This window comes from Papio anubis, chromosome 10, assembly GCF_008728515.1.
Source record: "Papio anubis isolate 15944 chromosome 10, Panubis1.0, whole genome shotgun sequence".
NCBI lineage: Eukaryota > Metazoa > Chordata > Mammalia > Primates > Cercopithecidae > Papio > Papio anubis.
The window spans coordinates 107,539,166-107,562,583 of NC_044985.1; the positions used below are offsets into that span (position 1 = coordinate 107,539,166).

Genomic DNA, 23,418 nt, shown 5'->3' on the forward strand with positions numbered 1-23,418 from the left:
CCAATATTTTCACCCACTAACTAGACATATTTACTTGCCTATTCCTCAATCCATGTCACCATGTCCCAAACTGACATCAAGATTATTCTTTTTCCTTTAATCCCTATTTTGCTTAGGAGTTGCAACCTCTTTCTAATTGTGCCATCTAATTCATTCTAGAGTTCAACCAACATACTTCCCCTTCCCCACTCACTCCTCTCCCTCCCTTGATCTCATCCCTCTGGATTTGGTCATCAGTTCCTACTGATTCTATTGTCTAAATAAGTCCCTACCCTTCCTCCCTTCTCTGCTTTCACAGCTGCTGCTCAGGCCTGCAACACTTCTCAATCAGGCCACTGCAATGACCTTCCAGGTGGCGGCTGTGCCTGCTCAAGACCATTGACCACTAATGCTTTGCTAAAATGCTGATCTTGTGCCTCTCCTGTGTAGGGTCTTCAGGACAAAGGCATATAGGAATCTTTACCAGCCTGGGCCCTGCTGTCTGGTTTCCTGCGCCAGTGCTCATCCGTGCATCTGACACACATGCCACAAACTCACAATGTCACGGTGCTTTTTTGTGCCTTTGCCCTCTGCACATTCCAAGAATTCTTGGATCGTGTCCTCAAATGTCCTCTTCTTTATTCTCCTGCTGGCAAAACCAAGCTCATTTTTTCAAGGCCAAATTCAAAAGTCAGGCACATGGCGATTCCCCAAATCCCCTTTTCCCCATTCACATTTCACATCACTTCCTGTGGGTTCTCACCTACATCTTCTGTGCACTAGTTTATGCTTATTGATTACTAATCACTCCCCCCATACTGTGAGTTCAGGACAGAAACTTTGTCTTCATCATCTTTATATCCCTGGTTTCTGGCACATTGTAAGACACAGAAAAATGCTTGTAAGATAAATGAAGGAGCAAGTTTAAAAAGAGGTCTTGTCCAGGCACGGTGGCTCATGCCTGTAATCCCAGCACTTTGGAAGGCTGAGGCAGGTGGATCACTTGAGGTCAAGAGTTCAAGACCAGCCTGGCCAACAAGGTAAAATCCCGTCTCTACTAAAAATATAAAAATTAGCCAGGCATGGTGGTGCACGACTGTAATTCCAGCTACTCAGGAGGCTGAGGCAGAAGAATCACTTGAACCCGGGAGGCAGAGGTTGTAGTGAGCCAAGATCATGCCACTGCACTCCAGCCTGGGTGACAGAGCAAGACTCCTTCTCAAAAAATAAAAATAAATAGATATAGGCCTTGTTTCTAATATGCTAGAGATTAATGGCATCCCAGATACAATTCTATGGTTGTACTGAATGCTATAACTTTGCATGAAATAGATGTCAATATTTTAGCAAATTCCTCCATAATTTACAAGTTAGGTCAATAAACTAGCAAACTCCACAAGGAATATGGTTAAAGTTGACAGATCCAAATGAATCCAACTTCTACACAGAATTACCATGGCATACTGGGGGTATACCGTTGTTCATTTAAGCAGTTCCTTTATGGATATGGGCAGACTTTGGGCTGTTTCCACTTTTTATTGTAAATGATGCTGCCATAATTTTTGTTGTGTATTGTACACTAATTTGAGTATAGCGTAGGAATAAATTCCTCGGGGAATTGTTGGGTCAAAGGATTTATATATTTAAAACTGATAAATACTAAAATGTGGTCCTCCAAAGTAGTCTATAAAACTTAAAAGTTTCACTAACAGTAGGAGTGATTACCTGTTTATGCCATCTCCAGCAATGGATAGTCTCCAAATTTTCAGATGAACATTAATTAAATTCGTACTTCCCTGCTTATTAGTGAGACTATACATCTTATTAGATGTGCACTGGCCTTTTCCATTTCTTGCCTTGTCTACAAATTGCTTCTTAAAGACTTTGTATTTTTCTATTGTAATATTTATCTTAGAAATTTGAATGATTCTTTCGGTATCACAGATACTGTCTCCTTTCCCTGCTGTTGTATATGTTGCAAGCATTTTCTATGTAGAAGCTGAAAAGAATGAGGTAGATTTACATGCACAAATATGGCAAGAGCTCTAAGATAGACTAGTAAGGGGGAAAAAAAGAAAGTTGCAGAATAATATGCAGAATGAAATCCCATTTTTAAAAACTATATGTTTAGAGGGGTATGTAAAAATATGCATCATTTTTGCAGTTTTAAGCAATAGAAAGAAACAAAGAGAAATCACAATAGATCAGACATCCATGTACATGAAAGAAGGTATGAGAAGTAAGCAGTTACCAGAGGTCAGAAAAGGCAGAAGTCAGGAGTTATAGTAGCAAGCTGAGGAACCTCAGAGTTCATGGCAGGCGTAGACCAGGAATCCAAGACAGACAGGAGCCTCATTAGGAGAAACAAACAATTAAAATCCTGCAAAGTGAACCTGACAGATACTAATGAAAATTCTCTAGGAACTTCTTATACCCCACTTTGACGCATCTCCAGGTCTGGGTCCTCCAGCAGCCATGGGGCAATTAATTTACTGTACTAGTTTCAAGGGATAAGGGTAAGGTAAGGTGGTATGCAGAGTTAGAGACACGACACACACACACACACACACAGACACACACACACACACTCACCCCTTGATATACAGTTACTATCTTTAGATCTAAAGAGAAATGAATATGCAAGTTCCATAGGCATTATAAAGAATGTTACAACTGAGCAACTATTTCACATACAGCAACTGGAAAGTGCTACCCTATGGTTATTCTTTGAGTCTGCTGCCATCTGAGAATGAGAGAAAACATCCAGGAAGACCCTTAGACCAGTTCATATTCAATTTTTTTTCTTTTTCTTTTTCTTTTTCTTTTCTTTTTTTTTGAGACAGTCTTACTCCATCACCCAGGCTGGAGTGCAGTGGAGTCATCTCGGCTCACTACAACCTCCACCTCCTGGGTTCAAACAATTCTTCTGCCTCAGCCTCCTGAGTAGCTGGGATTACAGGCATATGCCACCAGGCCTGGCTAATTTTTTTATTTTTATTTTTAGTAGAGACAGGGTTTCACCATGTTGGCCAGGCTGGTCTTGAACTCCTGACCTTAAGTGATCCCCCCCACCTTGGCCTCCCAAAGTCCTGGGATTACAGGCATGAGCCTCCATTCCCAGTCCCAATTCACGTTTCTGAAGCTACTGCTTAATTACTCACACCTGTAATCCCAGCACTTTTCACGGACCGAGGCGGGCTGATCACTTGAGGTCAAAAGCTCAAGACCAGACTGGGCAACATGGGCAAAGATAGAAACTATCATTTAACTTTATCTTCAATGTCCTAGCCTTGTGCTCTACTGTACTTTGGCTTCAAGTTCTTTTCTTACAGCAGAATTCATGATGCAGTGAGATTATTTCTGGCATTTCACCAACTGAATCCTTTTGGACAGAATCTAAGAAGCACATGTCCTTATTAAATTATGCTCTAAAGTAAATACAAAATGTTTCAAGTTACATGCAGCAAATGCTTCAAATAACAGTAAACTATATAAGTACCATAAAGCTATGTATAAAATAAGAACAGGCCGGGCACAGTGGCTCACACCTGTAATCCCAACACTTTGGGAGGCCAAGGTGGGTGTATCACCTGAGGCCAGGAGTTCCAGACCAGCCTGGCCAACCTAACGAAACCCCATCTCTACTAAAAATACAAAAGTTAGCCAGGCGTGGTAGTGCACGCCTGTAATCCCAGTTACTAGGGAGGCTGAGGCAGGAGAATTGCTTGAACCCAGGCGGCAGAAGTTGCAGTGAGCCGAGATCGCGCCATTGCACTCCAGCCTGGGAGACAACAGCGAGACTCCATCTCAAAAAAAAAATAAAATAAAATAAAACAAGAATAATTATAATGCAATGTACAACTATATAGCAATGAAGAGTTTGTTGAGTATTGCTATCACGCCATCTCTTTGCCCCTCCCAGCAGCCCGACAAGGTTAGCAAAGTAAACACTTCTCTTAACCTTTTTGAGGGCCATTTTTCTCATCTGTAAAACAGAGATACATGATAGGCCCCAAATCCTTGAACTGGTGAGTCAGTGAGCCTACACCGGCATCTGGGGGACTCATAGCACTCTTCCCCAACAGCAAAAAACAAACACACAAAAAACTCCCTACATCAAGTTCAAAAGCTCTCTGGGACATCAACACCCTCACACATGGAGGCACCAGTAAAAATGCACACTATAGTCTGTAATGCAGAAATGTGGCAGGTATCTAAATCCTCAGACTCTTATCTGGCATGAGACTTTGAGGCATTTCCCCTGAGCCTCTATAATTTGGGGTTAATGCTACTTACTGAAGATCGGAAGATTAACTAGTTAATCCTTGTAAATCTCCTTGGAATTGAAAAGTGCTAAAAATATATATATTTTAAATTAGTAGCCAGAGATTTTCATCCATCTGTCTTCAGCAGATAATATTTTCCAGTGTTATAAGAGAAGCTCAGTACCAAGTTTTCCCCTAGATAACATTATATAAGGGCAGAATTCAAGGAAAGCTTTAGTATTAATATGGGAGGAAAAGAAAACCAAAGAGAAATATTTTATTGCTGAGATTATGTCAATGAGAATCAGTACTGGAAGTCTTTGCTCATTACTGTTAATTAATAAGAACTGAACTTCTACTGGGCACACAGCCTTGAATTGCTCTTAGCTGCTCTTAGCTTAATGAAAGATTCATTGAATTTTTTAATAAATTAAATTTTGGTACATGACAAAGACAGAGCTTCCAAAGGTATACCAAAATAGAATGGAAAATTAATGTTAGAGAAATGGGAATTCATTCTAACTCTCTTTGTACTTTAACTGGGTTTAGCATGGGCGAAGGTCACTCAAGTTCTCTTGAGAAGCAGAATGCCCTGAGATGTCTGGTTGAAATTTGGTCAGATAGATTGAGATCAAAATTCAGCCACAATTCACATTATCACAGTTGGTTTAATCTACGAAAATGCGACAGGTCAGGCCAGAGTTCAGAAAGGAGAAAGAGAAGGCAGGTTATGGGAATGCTCAGACTTCAGGGAAACTTCTTCAGGCTCTTGCAAAAGGCGAAGTCTGTAGTTTATTTCAAAGAAAAGTACAAAAATGTGAGAATTCATTTGAATAGTAGAAAGTATTAAATTAAATAATATGTTTGAAAACGTGCTATTATACATTTGCAAATTTTTCCTTTAAAAAAATGAAAATAAACTTGGTACACCAAGAGGAGAAAGAAAAGATGGTCTAGTTGTCTTATTGCTGTTATATACAGACCAACAACCTGAAATCCCTGAAGCAACATTTTAGGTCTTACAATATCATTTGCAAGGGGGAAGAAAAGGGAAGGAGGAAAAATTCTTTTAGAAATCTATCCAGTGTTCATCCTTATGAAAAGTGTTGCAACAAATTTGATTAAATGTGTTCAATATTGCAAATACTGCTCATTCTGTTAAAGAGAATAACAACAACAACAAAAAAACTCTTCTGGAAGCAAATTATCCTAACACTTAACAAAAATCTTCAGTGAGTAAGGGAAGAAGGTATTAAGCGAAGAAAATGCTTTCCAAATCCAGTGATTTATTTCTTAAGACTGTTAACTGGATTAAATGTTTTGGAACATTTGCTATCAGATCTGGCCCACAGCTGTTACAAGTTAAGCGGTGGGGGTATACAATGAGTCACCAAGCATGGTCTCAACAGAATTGCAATTTGGTGGTCGAGCAAATTGGGTGCCAATGAGGGACACTCCAAGGTCATTCCTTGTTGCTGGAGAACTCTCAGGTATATAAAAAGGGAAATGAGGCCTGGAGGCGGTGGCTCACGCCTGTAATCCCAGCACGTTGGGAGGCCAAGGCAGGCGGATCACCCGAGGTCAGGAGTTCAAGACTAGCCTGGCCAACATGGTGAAACTCCATCTCTAATAAAAATATAAAAATGAGCCAGGCATGGTGGCGGGGGACTGTAATCCCAGCTACTCGGGAGGCTGAGGCAGGAGAATCACTTGAACTCGGGAGGCAGAGGTTGCAGTGAGCAGAGATCGTGCCATTGCACTCCAGCCTGGGCAACAAGAGCAAAACTCTGTCTCAATAAATAAATCAGTCAATAAAAAAGGGAAGTGCAACAAGGCTGGAGGAGTGGTCAGGGATCCATGCTTTGAAAGGTTAAACGACAGGCTAGGGAGATTGATTTTATTTATTGTACATGATGGAAAGTGGTTGTGAAGGAATGCCACACCTATATCTGGGTTTTTTAAGGAAGATGGTAACTAATAAGGCAAGAGGGCGAACAGAGAAAAGCTCAGAGGCATAAAAAGCCAGGTAGGATGTTTAAGAGAAAAGCGAAATTGAAATTCCAAGTGAACCTATACCAGTGAGAGTGGAAAGAAGGAAATGAATGTCAGCCCAATTTGAATAGATAGAGGCAGATTCCAGTAAAGTGTAGAAAAAGACAAAAGAAACAGCATCCTTTTGCACTGAAGGATCCTGGAACATAACAAATTCCAATCACAAGACAGAACAGATTTTCAGTAGATGAGTTTGGTTCTGGACCATGAGAAGCCCAGTGAAGACTGTCACCAACCAGGGGAAGAAGAGTCACGTAATAAGGGATTTCCAGGGCAGAGAGTCAGTACACACAGAGTTAGGAAGAAATGAGGGCATTTAGGGATGGCTGAGTGGAAGAAACCAAGGAGGGGCCTTCAGAAATAACAGGACAAGAGTCAGCAGAAATCAATGTCATGGCAAAATCAAGAATTTAAAGAAAGCATCATGGTGAACAAGGGTACGGTGCTGCAGCGAGAAGCAGGTGAAGGCAGGTGAAGACTCAAGAGGAATCGCTGGTGTCAACCCACAGGAGGGTTCAGTGGTAACTTGCTGATTTCCTTGGAGAGTCAAGATGGACCCATGCTGTAAGCACGGCCAAGTGAATGAGTTCTGAGGACAGGAGCACCTAGTATAGCATATCGCTTGGCAGAAAGTGCAAAAAGATTATTGAATAACAATGTGAAAGAAAAGGATCTGGTTTTGTTGTTTGTTGCTATTTTTCTTATGCATAAATAACTAAGAATACTTATAGCTTAGAAAAAAAGCCAGAGAAAGGATAAAAAGTCAAAACAGAAAAGAGATGACAATGTCAATGAAGTATAAAGAACAGAATATCAAGAAATCCTTCAGAGTTAAATTCTGGTTCACTGAAATAAGGTCTCTGGTGCATTTGTAGTATGAAGATAAAGATACATCCACCTCTTGAAAGCTTTGGGTGGCCGGGCGTGGTAGCTCATGCCTATAATCCTAGCTCTTTGGGAAGCTGAGGTGGGAGAATTGCTTGAGGCCAAGAGTTCAAGACCAACCTGGCAACATAGCAGGACCCTGTCTCTATTTAAAAAGGAAAAAGGAAAGCTTTGGGTCTTTCATTTACTGAGAATTACAGGTAGGGAGAAAAGTCTTGTATTCTAATCTTAGGGGACTAAGGTGATCTTTGGTTCAAGTTCAATTCATATTTTAGATGTGAGAGAGAAAAGGGATGCGATGAGAGACAGAACTGAAGTAAGAGCTGAGATGGGGACTGTAGCTAATCCTAACCGACAAGGACAACACTTACATTTCCAAAATATTTGTCCAGCAGCTCCACGTAACGATGCACAATCTCTAGCGTCAAGAGCTCATTGTCCTGATTTTCTATTGCACAGCAAAAATATAAACTAGCATACCTTGAAATGAAAAATAACAAAAGGAAAATATGACGATACATTAAGCAACCTGGAGACAGTTTTTCCCGTGAATATGTAAAGTCACCTCCTCCCCCCCGAGCCTCTCCTCATCCAAGAATGAAATCATTATTCATCACCCCCAATAGCCTCCTGAAATATAAATCAGAATATATGAAAATGCTGTGGGGGTTGGATTACTTCCGTTAATTACGCATGAAAGGCTCTCAACAAAATTGTACCTTGAAGAGCTATTATCAGGAGGACAGTATCCTTTCACCCCTGGTAATCAGGGTGTCTTCACACCCCTCTCCAGCTTGTCAATTGTTTTTTGTAAAATAGAAAGCCCTGACCAGTGCTGTCAAGAGCCCACGCTCCCCACTCTCCCGCTTCACAATGGACTTCAGTCATTCTGTGTGAGCCTCCCTCCTCAACTTGTCAGACTCCAACCTTGGGCCCAGCAGATGGAGCTTTGCAGGCACTTGCTGGTAATTTAGTCCATTGAATATCAGTCTGTGAAGGTTACCTCTGTTTTTCCCAATGAGTTTTATAGACACCCTTTGCAAGAGCATATCTAAGTAGCATAACTCCTTCCAAGAGCTGCAGTGGAGTGTTGGATACAAGGTCAAGTTAGCTGTGTTCTGTTCCTGGCTTAGGCATCAATTACCTGGGTCTCCAAGGGCAAAATCATGTTACCTCTCAGGCTTAGTTCTCTCACCTATGGTGGGTCCTTTCTAGTAATGGTCTTGCCGTGGCAAGCAGGTATGGTAAAAAGAATACGCAGGCTTTAAAGCCAAAAAGATCTGGATTTGAAGCCTGGCTCCAGCAATTAACACTCAATTACTGTGACTGGGAACTGACTACTTAAACTCTTTGTGTCCTCAATGTACTCATTACAAATTCAAGTAATAGGCATAATAAGAGCTGTCCCACTGAACACATCCCCACCTCTCTGTCATACTAACCTACATTTTTTCCAAAGCACTTGTTACTAACTGACAATATTTTCTTTGGTTACTTAATAAATATGTATACTCCATGAGAGCAGGAATGTCATCTGTCTTGTTCACTGATGTATTTACAGCCATTAGAACAATGCCAGGAATGGCTGGGCATGATAGCTAACACTTGTAATCCCAGTGCTTTGGGAGGCCGAGGCAGGTGGATCACCTGAGCACAGGAGTTCCAGACCAGCCTGGCCAACATGGTGAAACCCCATCTCTCTTAAAATACAAAAATTAGTCAGGCATGGTGGCAGATGCCTGCAATCCCAGCTACTTGGGAGGCTGAGGCAAGAGAATCGCTTGAACCCAGGAGGTAGAAGTTGCAGTGAGCCGAGATCATGCCATTGCACTCCAGCCTGGGTGACAGAGTGAGATTCCATCTCCAAAAAATTCAAAAAGAACAATGCCGGGAATGTAACAGGTTTTCATACCACTTTTCTTAAATGCATGCATGCACTATCAAGGTGTAGTTTATTTACCTAGAATCCTGAATCCTGGCACCTAGAATTTCTTTCAATAAAATGAGAGTTATTTTCTAGTTAGTCTATTGGTACAAATATCTGGGCTCCAGCCTTCAAAGATTTCAGTAAGTGATGGAATTGCTATATAGCAATCTAAAATGTTCAGGATTAGAACAAACCAAAGCAAGACTGAGAAACTGAGCTCTCAAAAAGTTACTCACACCTTTTATAAACAAGTTTTAGTTCCTTCCAGTCAACAAAACTGCTTGTCCTGTGACCACGGGAGAGAATAATCTGAACAATTTCCCGGGTGATCTTCTTCCTCTCTTTGTCAGGCAGAGTGATGTACCATTTCTGTAGCCGTAATTTCCCTTGTCGACTGAAGAGCAATATGAAATGTATCTAGAACAAACAAAGCACACAAAAAACAGAACCTGATCAACCAAGTCATTCTGCCGTTCTGCAAAGACACTGAAATTCAGTGATGGATTTACATAGAAAGATAATTCTGAACAGAAGAAAAAACACTTATCAGCATGGAAGCTATCTCATCTGGCAAATTATATTTAACCCACCAGAGAAAAAAGAAATGTGTGTATCACAGACGCAGCTTACTTTTATTAAAGGAGAAAACTAAATTTTTTATTTTAATTCTTTTTTTTTTTTTTTTTTTTTTTTTAAGATGGAGATAGAGTCTCGCTCTGCTGCCCAGGCTGGAGTGCAGTGGCGCAATCTCGGCTCACTGCAACCTCCACCTCCTGGGTTCAAGCAATGCTCCTGCAAAGCCTCCTGAGTAGCTGGAATTACAGGCGCCCCCACCTCCATGCCCAGCTAATTTTTGTATTTTTAGTAGAGACGGGGTTTCACCATGTTGGCCAGGCTGGTCTTGAACTCCTGACCTCAGGTGATCACCCTGCCTCAGCCTCCCAAAATGCTGGGATTACAGGCATGAGCCACCACACCTGGCCTTATTTTAATTCTTTTTAAGTGTTATAAACACATATAGGGAAAAATACATCAAGAAAGTAGTAGTACTTCTGTTTTTAAAACATTAATTTCTTCCTTTACAAGACGAAAAAAAATGTTAAGGCAATAGAAGGGTTTACTTTACAAATTACATTCCAGCACCATATTTAACTATGGAAACATAATGATAACATAGAAATAAAGGGGAGAAGAAAAGGAAGTGAGGCTGAAGCAAGGGGCAAGAGAAAGTGAGACGCTGTCTTAAATGTAAGCTTTTTTTTTTTTTTTTTTTTTGAGACAGAGTCTTGCTTTGTCACTCAGGCTGGAGTGCAGTGGCATGATCTCGACTCACTGCAATTTCCACCTCCCAGGTTCAAACGATTTTCATGCCTCAGTCTCCCAAGTAACTGAGATTACATGTGCATACCACCATGCTCAGCTAAATTTTTTGTGTTTTTAGTAAAGTCGGGGTTTCACCATGTTGGACAGGCTGGTCTCGAACTTCTGATGTCAGGTGATCCGCCCATCTCAGCCTCCCAAAACGCTGGAATCGCAGGCATGAGCCACTGCAGCCAGCCTTAAATGTAAGCTCTTTCCTCCACTTTGCATGTTACTTGGCTGAGAGCTTCAGAATCAACCATCTCAAGTTGCAATTGTCTTTGGCATCACCATAGACTCCTAACAATTTAGACAGTGTATTGGCTACACCAGGAAACAACCTGATTTTATTTTCAAATAAGTTTCAAAATGTGTATTTGAAATGATGGTGATGAATTTTAAAAGGTTTAAATAAGCAGAAGACATTAGAACATCTGGAAATTTACTTCAAAACCTTGGAAGGTACAGCACTTGGCTCACACCTGTAATCCCAGCACTTTGGGAGGCCAAGGCGGGATAATCACTTGAGCCCAAGAGTTTGGGACAAGCCTGAGCAACACAGTGAGACACCATCACTAAATTTTTTAAGGCTCTGGTAGAATGTTTTCTTAAAAAGAAATTTTTAAAAACCCTTGCAGGTATGGTATATTTAATTTTTGGAAATTGTCAGATGGCCTAATCTTTATTTTATGAGAATTAAGCGTTCTCAATCCACGGTCTCAGAAGATCAGGTTTAGAATCATAATTTATTTTGTTCAGTTGTTTTGTTTTTAAAAAATAAAGTGCATTGTTTCAGTTAATTATATAATGAAGGAAATTATATATACTGGGAACAAAAAATTATTAGATTTTAAGAAAACATTTTACAGATAAAAGCTTAAACTTCAGGCTGGGTGCGGTGGCTCACGACTATAATCCCAGCACTTTGGGAGGCCGAGGTGGGTGGATCACCTGAGGTCAGGAGTTCGAGACCAGCCTGACCAACACGGAGAAACCCCGTCTCCACTAAAAATACAAAATTAGCCAGGTGTGGCAGCGCATGCCTGTAGTCCCAGCTACTTGGAGGCTGAGGCAAGAGAATTGCTTGAATCTGGGAGGCAGAGGTTACAGTGAGCTGAGATCACTCCATTGCACTCCAGCCTAGGCAACAAGAGCGAAACTCTGTCTCAAAAAAAACAAAAAAAACAAAAAAACAAGATTCAACTCTATTGAAAAGGCTGAGGCCTAAATGTCATGACATAAACCATTACAACTCACTAGGTGGTGATATCTGAGGGTCAAATGAAATCATGCTTTTTACTCAGATCTTCCCCTAACTGCCCGCCCACCCCCCCAGCCTACAGAATTTGAGGTCTTCTTTTGAAGTGTAGTGGCATGACTATAACTCACTGCAGCCTCAACCTCCCAGGCTCAGGCGATTCTCCCACCTCAGCCTCCCCAGTAGCTGGGACCAAAGGCATGCACCACCATGCCTGGCTAATATATATATGTTATTTATTATATATAAATAAATATAATATTTATTTATATATAATAAATAAATGCAGTGGCATGATCATAGCTCACTGCAGCCTCAACCTCCCAGGTTCAAGTGATTCCCCCTGCCTTGGCCTGCCAAAGTTCTGGGATTACAGGTATGTGCCACCATGCCCAGCAAATACTTTTTAAATTTTGTTGTAGAAACGAGGTCTCCCTATGTTGCCCAGACTGGTCTCAAACTCCTAGGCTCAAGTGATCCTCCCGCCTCCATCTCCCAGAGTGTTGTGATTACAGGCATGAACCACCATGCCCAGCTTGAGGTTCTTAATAATTCATCTTTTTTTTTTCCTGGTAACTACAAATAACTTTTTTAATAATTTCAATTTCTGTGTTAGATTCAGGGAGTACATGTGTGCATTTGTTACATGGGTATATTGTGTGATGCTGAAGTTTCGGGTACAACTGAACCTGTCAACCAGGCACTGAGTATAGTACTTAAGTTAGTTTCTTAGCCCTTGCCCCACTCCCTTTTTTCCCCTTTTGGAAGTCCCCAGTGTGTATTGCTACCATCTTTATGTTCATAAGTATCCAGTGTTTAGCTCCTGCTTGTGAGAACATGCAATATTTGATTTTCTGTTACTGTGTTAATTCCCTTAGGATAATGGCCTCCAGCTGCATCCATGTTGCTGCAAAGGACGTGATTTTGTTCTTTTTTAGGCTGCATAGTATTCCGTGATATATACGTATATTGCCATGTTTTCTTTATCCATTCCACCATTGATGGGTGGGTCCATGTCTTTCTATTCACTTTCTATTGTGAATAGTGAATAGGTAATCTTAGAAAAGAAACATCCATCATAATAATGATATGAGGCCCAAGACATCACAGGTGATGAGAAACCAATTTAAAAACCCTCCTCATCAGCAGCTTTAAGAAAAATCACCTTCAGTCTGGAATTTTAACACAGCATTTTTTTTTTTTTTTTTTTTTGATCTGTTTCACTATAACACAGGTATAAACAATTCGACAATCTTGGCCAGGTGTGGTGCCTCACACCTGTAATCCTGGCACTTTAGAAGGCTGAGGAAGGAGGATTGCTTGAGCCCAGGAGTTTGAGAGTAGCCTGGGAAACATAGCAAGACTCCATATCTATCTAAAATAATAAATAATAATAATCAAATTCAATAATCAAACACTACCTTCTGAGAATTGTATTGAGAAGGGTATTTTTGCTTCCAAGAAGAGATCATAAAAGTGACTGACATTCTAAGAGCATAAAATAGAATGGTTATATGATCACAAGAGAATAGGCTCAGCATTGCATCATTACGGTGAGTAAGATTATTCAATCCAATGCCTAGTGAACAGTTCCGTTTTTACTGGGAAAATGAAGTCCACACATTTGCCTGGTGTTCTCTTGCATTTCCTCCTTGAAATTTTTCTTCTGCCATCTAACCTAAATCTCTTGTTATAATTTAAACCAGTTTTCCCTGATTTTATCCATAGATTATATAAAAGGAGAATGTATCAAGTATCTTTGGAAGAGTAACTGACTTCATGGATTTAAGTCTTTTTTTTTTTTTTTTTTTTTTTTTTTTTGAGACAGAGTCTCACTGTCACCCAGGCTAGAGGGCAGTGGCACAATCTTGGATCACTGCAACTTCCTCTTTCTAGGCTCAAGTGATCCTCTTGCCTCAGGCCCCTGGAGTGACTGGGATTACAGGCACCCATCACCACGCCCAGCTAATTTTTGTATTTTTAGTAGAGACGGGGTTTTACCATGTTGGCCAGGCTGGTCTTGAACTCCTGACCTCATGTGATTGGCCCACCTCGGCCTCCCAAAGTGCTGGGATTACAGGCGTGAGCCACTGCACCCAGCCGCCATTAAGTCTTCTTTTAGCCTTTTCCTTCCAGACAAAATAAGCCAGGTTTTATGTCTTCTCTTTATTGGTTGTATTTTCAGATCTCATAATCATCATCGTTGAGCATCCTCTGGGAATTCTCCATAGGCTAAATGTTACTTTTAATCCCAGGCACCTAGATCAACGTTGGAAGTTCTATTGAGAGGTGTAACTATTGCTGGGTTTAATAATGGATGCTTTTCTAGTTGGTCTGTAGTGCAAACTTATCTCAGGATCAGATGCCTGCCTTCTTAAACAAGAATCAACAATGTAGAACAACAAACAAAGAGCAATGTTTCATTCTAACAACAAATTCAAGGAGAAAGGATGATCAGGAAAATAATACATCCATTAAGCCCATATAAAATGCAAATATGCATTCCAAACTCAAAAACAGCAATAGATTCAAACTTATCCAATAATTGCATTGCCTGAGGCAGTGTTCGGAGATTTAGCCCTCTCAAGTTCTGCTCTGCTTGAGAACTGGGCTTGTGTTGTCGCGTCTGTCACCTCTCCAGATTTAATGAGGTAGCTTGAACAAACTGGAAGAATGAATTGTAATGATTCACAAGAGTTCATCACCTCCAGCAATTAATTTTATCCAATTTATCAGTTTAGTCATTCAGGGCGTATTTGAATAATACTCTTCAAAAGGTTAATTTAAAAAAATACCATTTTTGATTAGTATTCGCTTGAGAGCAGGAAAAAAGGCATGGGAAGACTTTTTCAGTATTTGCCAAGAGCCAACTTAAATGCAAGTAGATGTCATAAACAAGTGCATCTGACTCCGGAAAACAACACTCCAGCATTCCCTTTCAATAATATTGTTGGGACAAAAGGAACAATGGAGGGACTCTCCCAAGAGACACCAACTTCAGCAACAGCTGTAACATCCAATGAGGCGTGCTGACTTCTTACACTTGACTCACATGCTTGGCACCAAGTGGGCAGCTGGTCCCACCAAGACCTCCATCCCCACCTCCAAAGGGGCAACTTCTGTCAGCCGCCATCTTGAGAGGTCTCACTTGTTAACAGATTATCCTTCAAACCCAAAGACATCAGGTGATTCCAGCTTTCTTTGTCCTCAGAGTGTCTACTAGAGCAATCCTTGACCTAATTGGGCACAGCCCCAAATTCTCATTTAGACTCAGAACGCAAACTTCTCTGGGCGTTTTCTAATCTCTTTCTGAAGCATGTTCTGGGGGACACTGGTAGTCCTCTGAGGGAAGCACGGAGCGGAGCAGCACCAGTCTGCTGAGTCCGCACTCTGGCCGGTGTCGGCATTTTCCTTCTAGGCGAAGAGGAACCCTGAAGGCTTCCAGTAGCAGCTTTGGTTCACATCTCCCTGCTCTTGACCTGGATCCATGAAATGGACCCACAGCCAGCTTCTAAGAAGAGAGACCTTGCCCTGTCCCCAGCATTGTCACACTCCAAACACCAGCCTTTCAGGACTAGCTCCTATCTCAGGACCTGAGCTGCTCAGACAAATACTCAGGCTGTGATTGGCCCATGGTTCTGAAGGCTGTTACACTACATATAGGGGCTATTACCACCTTATTTACAGCAATCTGTGCTCTAACACAGGTTCCATCAACCTGAGAGGCCGTCGTCCGGTGGCCCAGATAATGACACATCACTTAATGCCACTGCTCTGATCTTCACTTCCTCAGTCCTTTTTCCTGCATCTACAACCACTCTGCAAATTCCCAAACCCAATCAGCCCATCCACCCTCACCTTTACTTCTACATGGAGCTCACTAGACACCCCTGAGAAAAACCAAACAGGGCTTTGCAAATTGGTGCCACTGTTAAGGTCTGATGACCAAGCTCGGCTGAATCTCCTGTGGTACTCGGAGACCCTCCACGTACCTCTCAATGCAAAGGACTTCCAAGCATCTTCCCCTTTGATCCCCTACGTGGGTCATTTCATATCACCACCATGCCCCCATATTCCCAGTCTCCATCCTCACTCCCTGACTCTGAGAGGATAAAAGTCATTCTGGGGACTCCTTTGGCTCCTCCCACACTTGTATCACTGTGTGCACAGACTTGTCACACCCACTCCCCAACACGATGTATTTTCTTCCTGCATCAGAGAGCAAAACGCTTCTCACATCCTGGCTTTCAACCCTCACCTACCTCTTGGAGAGCACGGCATCGTCACTCCTCCACTGCCAGGCTGTGCCCCTCACCTGCAAATGCTGAATAACTCAAGTCTCTCTCATCTTTAAAAAACAATCACTCCCCGCCCAGACCTCCAACTCTCCTGAAAAGTGACTCAGCAGTAAGTGTCGAGAGAAGTGCCCGTATCTTCGGTCTCAGTAATTCTGCTTTTAAAATCTGTCTTTGGCCAGGTGTGGTGGCTCATGCTTGTAATCCCAACACTTTGGGAGGCCAAGGCGGGAAGATCACTTGGGCCCAGGAGTTCAAGACCAGCTTGGGCGACATATGGAGACTGTATCTCTACCAAAATAATAATAATAATAAATAAATAAATAAATAAAATATTTCTTAAGAATGTGCCCTAAAATGCAGACAAATATTGAGGCATTAGATGTTTACTACACTTCTTTATATTAGCATACAAAAACAAACTAAAAAATGCCTAAATATCCAATAATAGAGTTTAAATGATATTTACTAAATAATTTCAACAAAGTAAGAATGCTTATGATACAATGTTGTTTTAAAAAGATGGTGAGGCGCGATGGCTCATACCTGTAATGCCAGCACTTTGGGAGGCCGAGGTGGGCGGATCACTTGAGGTCAGGAGTTCGAGACCAGCCTGGCCAACATGACGAAACTCTATCTCTACTAAAAATACAAAAAATTAGCCACGTGTGGTGGCAGGTGCCTGTAATCCCAGCTACTCAGGAGGCTGAGGCAGGAGAATTGCTTGAACCCGGGAGGCAGAGGCTGCAGTGAGATGAGATCACGCCACTGCACTCCAGGCTGGGCAATAAGACCAAAACTCCATCTCAAAAAAATAAAAATAAAAAAGATTATATTGTGTGTGTAGTAGAGCAAAAATGTAAAAGTATTCTTGCAAAAAATATTACATGAAAGAAATACACTAAATTGTTACAGTGGTTATCTTACAACAGTGAAATTGTAAATGTTATTTTCTTCTTTGTACTTGTCTGTATTTTCCAAAATTCATATGTATGATTCTGTAGTTAGAAAAAAAGTGCTTAATAAAAAGAATATCCATGAGTTCAATAAAAATCAGTCAACATTCTATCTGAAGGTCTAATACTAAGTAAATGCCAAAGTTCTTTCAACAAATAAAAATTTAGCTCAAAGAGATAGTACACTACTCAGGTGACCCTGTAGTAATGGAAAAAAGAATTGCAGACTGTGTGGCTGCCAGTGGTTGTGGCAGTGTGTCGGGGAGGGATGAACAGGTGGAGGACAGAGGATTTTACGGGAGTGCAAATACTTAGTATGATACTATAATGGAGGATTCATGTCATTATAAATTTGTCCAAACCGATAGAATGTCCAACACCAACAATGAACTCTACATGTAACAAGCTCACACTGTACTCCCTGAATCTAAAATAAAAGTTGAAATTACAAAACAAAAAATAAATTAACTACAGAGAGGAGTCGGTATAGGCTCATCAGTTGCAACAGGTGTACCACTCCGGTGGGGGACGTTGATAACGGGAGAGACTCCACATGTGTTGGGGCAGGAGCTATATGAGATATCTAGTACCTTCCACTCAATTTTGTCGTGAACTTAATACTGCTCTAAAAAAATTAAGTCTTAAGAAATGTATGTACTGTGTAACCAAAGTATCTCCTAGCTACACAACTAAGATGACAATTACATATGCATAGGGAAACAGTAATAGGTAAGGATCATTTAAAAATGATCATTGTTGCCTTGTTAAGATGGAGGAGCCCTAATAACTGTTTTTCTCTAATTTCAAAGCAATGTCATTTAATTCTGGCAATAAACTAAAGAAAGTGAAAGGGCAGGAAAGTGTGAACCTGCAGTTTAGGTTTCATTCACATTAACTAGAGCATTGTTTTTACAACAGGTGCAATCCAGTGAGTTACAAAACAAATTTAGTAGATTGTAATCAACATAATAAAACAATCCCTGGATTGTTTTATGGTGGTTCCTGCATGTAACCCCAGCACTTTGGGAAGCTGAGACAGGAAGATTGCTTGAGGTCAGGAGTTCAAGACTAGCCTGGGCAACATAGTGAGACTCTGTGTCACTACAAAAAAAAGTATTAAATTTTAAAAAAAAAAAAAAGAAGAAGAAGAAGGCCAGGTGTGGTGGCTCATGCCTATAATTCTAGCACTTTGGAAGGCCAAGGTGAACAGATCATTTGAGTTCAAGAGTTCAAAACCAGCCTGGGCAACATGGTGAAACCCCATAATCTCTACCAAAGATACAAAAATTAGCCAGGCATGGTGGTGCAGTTGTAGTCCCAACTACTTGAGGGACTACGGCAGGAGGATCACTTGAACCCTGGGGGTGGAGGCTGCAGTGAGCTGAGATCATGCCACTGCCCTCCAGCCTGGGTGACAAAGTGAGACCCTGTCTCGAAAAAAAAAAAAAAAAGTGTTATGGTTTGGATCTGTGTCCCCACTAAACTCATGTCGAATTGCAATCCCCAGTGTTGGAGACGGGGCCTAGTGGGAGGTGACTGGATCATGAGGATCTAGAGTTTTCATGAATGGGTTAGCACCATCTCCTTGATGCTGTTCTCATGAGAGTCAGTGAGTGAGTTATTGTGAGATCTGGTTGTTTAAAAGTGTGTGGCAACTCCCCCCTCTCCCTCCTGCTCCAGCCATATGAGGTGCTGCTGCCCCTTTGCCTTCAACCATGATTGTAAGTTTCCTCACGCCTCCCCAGAAGCAGAAGCCACTATGCTTCCTGTACGGCCTTCAGAACCGTGGGCCAATTAAACCTGTTTTCTTTATAAATTACCCAGTCTCGGGTATTTCTTTACAGCAATGCAAGGACGGATGAATACAAGAAGAAATATTTGTAGACATCTGTAACACTCCTGGGTCTTAACCCTTCAGAGTGTGCAAAGGCATATGTCTTCATTTAAGGGAGAAAGGTGTTCCTGAGCTAAGAAGGTTGACAGAAATCTTCAACCAAACTTTGGAAGATAGAGACAGAAATGAGATGACAGAATTGGCAAAATAGGGGAAGTTGTCACTGAAAGGGTGAATTCCCAAGACAAACCAGATATGTCTCCCCAGAGAATGCCTGAGATCAACACTTGGGGGCATCATGTCCCTAGAATACAAGGGATAAGGCAGAGTTCTGAAAGAAGGGAGAACGGCTGAAAGTCTCCCTGTCGAGTAACTGACATGTGCCACATGCAGATTTCTAGGGACTACAGTTAAGTGAAAATGCACATGCATATGCAACACACACACACACACACACACACACACACACACAAACTATACCACACAATAAGTTTCCAATTGCTTTATCCAAGGGTACAGAAATCTAGGAACTCCATGCAGTTGGAGAACCTCTTAGCACAGCTTGCTCTGGCCCCCAGAGGCAGTAGCCTCCCAAGCAGGGCTGCTGACACTGTTCACACAAAGCAGGGCATTACCTAATCTGAGAAGCTCCAGTGTAAATGCCACAGTTCTTTTTTTCGAGATGGAGTCTCACTCTGTCGCCCAGGCTGGAGCACAGTGGTGTGATCTTGGCTCGCTGCAACCTCCACCTCCCGGGTTCAAGTGATCCTCGTGCCGTGCCTTAGCCTCCCGAGTAGCTGGGATTATAGACATGTGCCACCATGCCTGGCTCATTTTTGTATTTTTAATAGAGATAGGGTTTCACCACATTGGCCAGGCTGGTCTCGAACTCCTGACCTCAAGTGATCCACCCACCTGGGCCTCTCAAAGTGCTGGGATTACAGGCATGAGCCACTGCACCAGGCTGGATTGCCACAGTTCTTATATACTTAAGGCTTACATCCCCACTCAAAGGACTTACATCATCTTCGCCCCTAAGAAGAGATACTTGGCTGGGTGCAGTGGTTCACACCTATAACCCCAGCACTTTGGGAGACCAAGGCGGGCAGATCCCCTGAGGTAAGGAATTCAAGACCAGTCTGGCCAACATGGTGACACCTCAACTCTACTAAAAATACAAAAATTAGCTGGGCATGGTGGCACATGCCTGTAATCCCAGCTACTTGGGAGGCTGAGGCAGGAGAATTGCTTGAACCTGGAAGGCAGAGGTTGCAGTGAGCCAAGGTTGCGCCACTGCACTCCAGCCTGGGTGACAGAGCAAGACTCTGTCTCAAAAAAAAAAAAAAAAGAGAGAGAGAGAAAGAGAGATTTACAGATGTCTGCAATCCTCCTGGATCCTAAACCTAAAGCTATATATGTAAGGTTTCTGAACCTCCATCTCTAGCTTTGTTGTACAGAAAAATCCATCTCTTAATTCAAGAGACTGAATAATTCTTCCCTGAAGCCACTAAATGGCAGAGAAAAGACCTTAGGTTCTAACAATGAAGACTCCAGTCAACCTGTCTATGCCCTCAGAACTGCCTGTCAGCATTTAAGCACCTTGCTTCTAAATATGAGTAGATGACAAGAGTCCCAGGCATTTGAAAACAGCCTGTGACAAGAAAGAGACAGAAAAGAACAAATAGAAAAAAAAAAAAAACCACCAGATACAGTAACAAATCACAGAGCTGAACAAATTGCTATATACAAACACACACACACACACAATATACTCAGAGATGGTTAAAAGATGATGTTCCTATGTTAATAAAACAGAGTTTTCTTTTTTAAAAAGAGATAAGAAAAAGTTCTTAAAAGTCAAAAACTATGATAACCAAAATAAAGTCAAAGGTATCTCCAATAAATTGGACCCCCTCAAACAATAGATGTAAGCTGGGCACAGTGGAATGCCTGTAGTCCCAGCTACTCCAGAGGCTGAAGCAGGAGGATCACTTGAGCCCAGGAATTCAAGGCCAGGCTGGAAAATATAGTGAGATCCCATCCTTCAAAAATAATTTTTAATAGATGGGAAATTAATGGAATATATAAAACTACAGAGGGGGTGCTGGGTGTGGTGACTCATGCCTACAATCCTGGCACTTTGAGAGGCCAAGGTGGGTGGATCACTTGAGACCAGGAGTTCAAGGCCAGCCTGGGTCAACATGACAAAATCTGTCTCAAAAAAAAAAAAAAAGCCAGGCATGGTGGCACATGCCTATGGTCCCAGCTACTCAGGTTGAGGTAGGAGGATTGCTTAAGCCTGGGAGGCAGTGGTTGCAGTGAGCCGTGATCATGCCACTCCACTTCAGCCTAGGTGATAGTGCAAGACTCTATCTTAAAAATAATAATAATAAAATAAAAAATAAATAAAAAAATATAGGCAATCGAACAAGAAGGTGTAATGATATCTAGAAAGATGGAGCACAGATAATGGAGAGGAAGAAAATACCAAAGAAAGAATTCAAAATTTTTTCCAGAACTAAGTAGATGAGACTTCAGATTTTAAAAAGCTCATCAAGTGTGCAGCACAATGAATTTTAGAAACACATCAACATGAAACTTCAGAACAACCATGACAAAGAGAGTAGCCTGAGATTCCAGGAAGACAGTTTACATGCAATGGATCAGAAACCAGAACCTGCAATAATAGATGCTGAAAGATGAGAAGTCTACATCCAGCCAAATTATCAATCAAGAGACATGACATTTTGACACATGCAAAGACTAAAAATACAAAGAAAAGAAATTGCCTCCAGTCTTTCTTTTTTTTTTTTTTTTTTTTTTTTTTGAGACAGAGTCTTGCTCTGTTGCCCAGGCTGGAGTGCAATGGCATGATCTCAGCTCACTGCAACCTCCACTTCCAGGTTCAAGCAATTCTCCTACCTCAGCCTCCTGAGTAGCTGGGATTACAGGCACCTGCCACCACGCCTGGCTAATTTTTTTTGTATTTTCAGTAGAGATGAGGTTTTGCCATGTTGGCCAGGCTGGTCTCAAACTCCTGACCTCAAGTGATTCACCTGCCTTGGTCTCCCAAAGTGCTGAGATTACAGGCACAACCACCGCACCCAGCAATCGTTTGATTTTACCTAATACAGTTTTTTTTCAGCCTGTACAGGTTCATAGAATAAGGATGTCATGAGTCTACTGGCCTGTACGTGGAGTAATACACTTTAATATATGTCCTGAAAGATAGTATATATTTATGGTATAAAATGTGATTTTTATACATATACATTATAAAGTGATTACCACGATCAAGCTAATTAGCATATCCATCACCTCACATAGTTAAAATCTGTGTGTGCGTGTTGTGACAACATTTAAGATCTACTTTCAAGATTCAGTTAATCACAATCAGAAATGATAAGAGGGATATTATCACTGACCCCACAGAAATACAACTAACCATCATAGAACACAAAAACACCTCTATACACATAAACTAGAAAATCTAGAAGAGATGGATAAATTCCTGGACACATACACCCTCCCAAGACTGAACAAGAAAGAAATTTGATCCCTGAATAGACCAATAGACCAGTAACTTGTTCTGAAGTTGAGACAGTAACAAACAGCCTACCAACCAAGAAAAGCCCAGGATCAGATGAATTCACAGCTGAATTCTACCAGAGGTACAAAGAACTGGGACTGTTCCTACTGAAAATATTCCAGAACACTGAAAAGGAGGGACTTCTCCTAACTCATTCATGAGGCCAACATCATCTTAAAACCAAAATCTGGCAGAGATACAACAACAACAAAAAAAAAAACCACTTCAGGCCAATATCCTTGATGAACATCAATGCAAAAACCCTCAACAAAATACTGGCAAACCAAATCCAGCAGCACATCAAAAAGCTTATCCACCATGATCAAGTTGTCTTCATCCCCAGGATGCAAGGTTCGTTCAGCATACACAGATCAATAAATGTGATTCATCACATAAACAGATATGAAGACAAAAATCACATGATTATCTCAATAGATGCAGAAAAGCCCTTCGATAAAATTCAACATCCCTTCATGTTAAAAACTCTCAATAAACTAGATATTGAAGGAACATACCTCAAAATAATAAGAGCCATTTGTGACAAAAGCCAATATCATACTGAATGGGCAAAAGCTGCAAGCATTCTTCTTGAAAACCAGCACAAGATAAGGATGCTCTCTCTCACTACTCTTATTCCACATAGTATTGGAAATTCTGGTCAGGGCAATCAAGCAAGAGAAAGAAATAAAGCATATTCAGATAGGAAGAGAGGAAGTCAAACTATCTTTATTTGCAAATATCCTATATTTAGAAAATCTTATCATCTCAACCTGAAAGCATCTTAAGCTAATAAGCAACTTTAGCAAAGTCTCAGGATACAAAAATGAATGCGCAAAAATCACTAGCATTCCTATACACCAGCAACAGGCAAGCCAAGGGCCAACTCAAGAATGGATTCCCTTTCACAATTGCCACAAAAGGAATAAAATACCTAAGAATACAGCTAACAAAAACCACCGCTCAAAGAAATCAGAGATGACACAAACAAATGGAAAAACATTGGACAGAAAGTATCAATA

At 41.2% G+C, this 23,418-nt stretch overlaps 1 protein-coding gene across 1 annotated transcript in view; it reads right to left on the minus strand.

Moving 5' to 3' along the window:
• AP1S3 (adaptor related protein complex 1 subunit sigma 3) overlaps positions 1 to 23,418 on the minus strand; it is a 78,308-nt gene that overhangs the window by 10,269 nt on the left and 44,621 nt on the right. The window contains exons 2-3 of the mRNA XM_003908009.4: positions 9,347 to 9,525; positions 7,553 to 7,661 (exon numbers count right to left, since the gene is read on the minus strand). Coding sequence (XP_003908058.1) covers positions 7,553 to 7,661; positions 9,347 to 9,525 — 288 coding nt within the window. The remainder of the gene's footprint in view (positions 1 to 7,552; positions 7,662 to 9,346; positions 9,526 to 23,418) is intronic.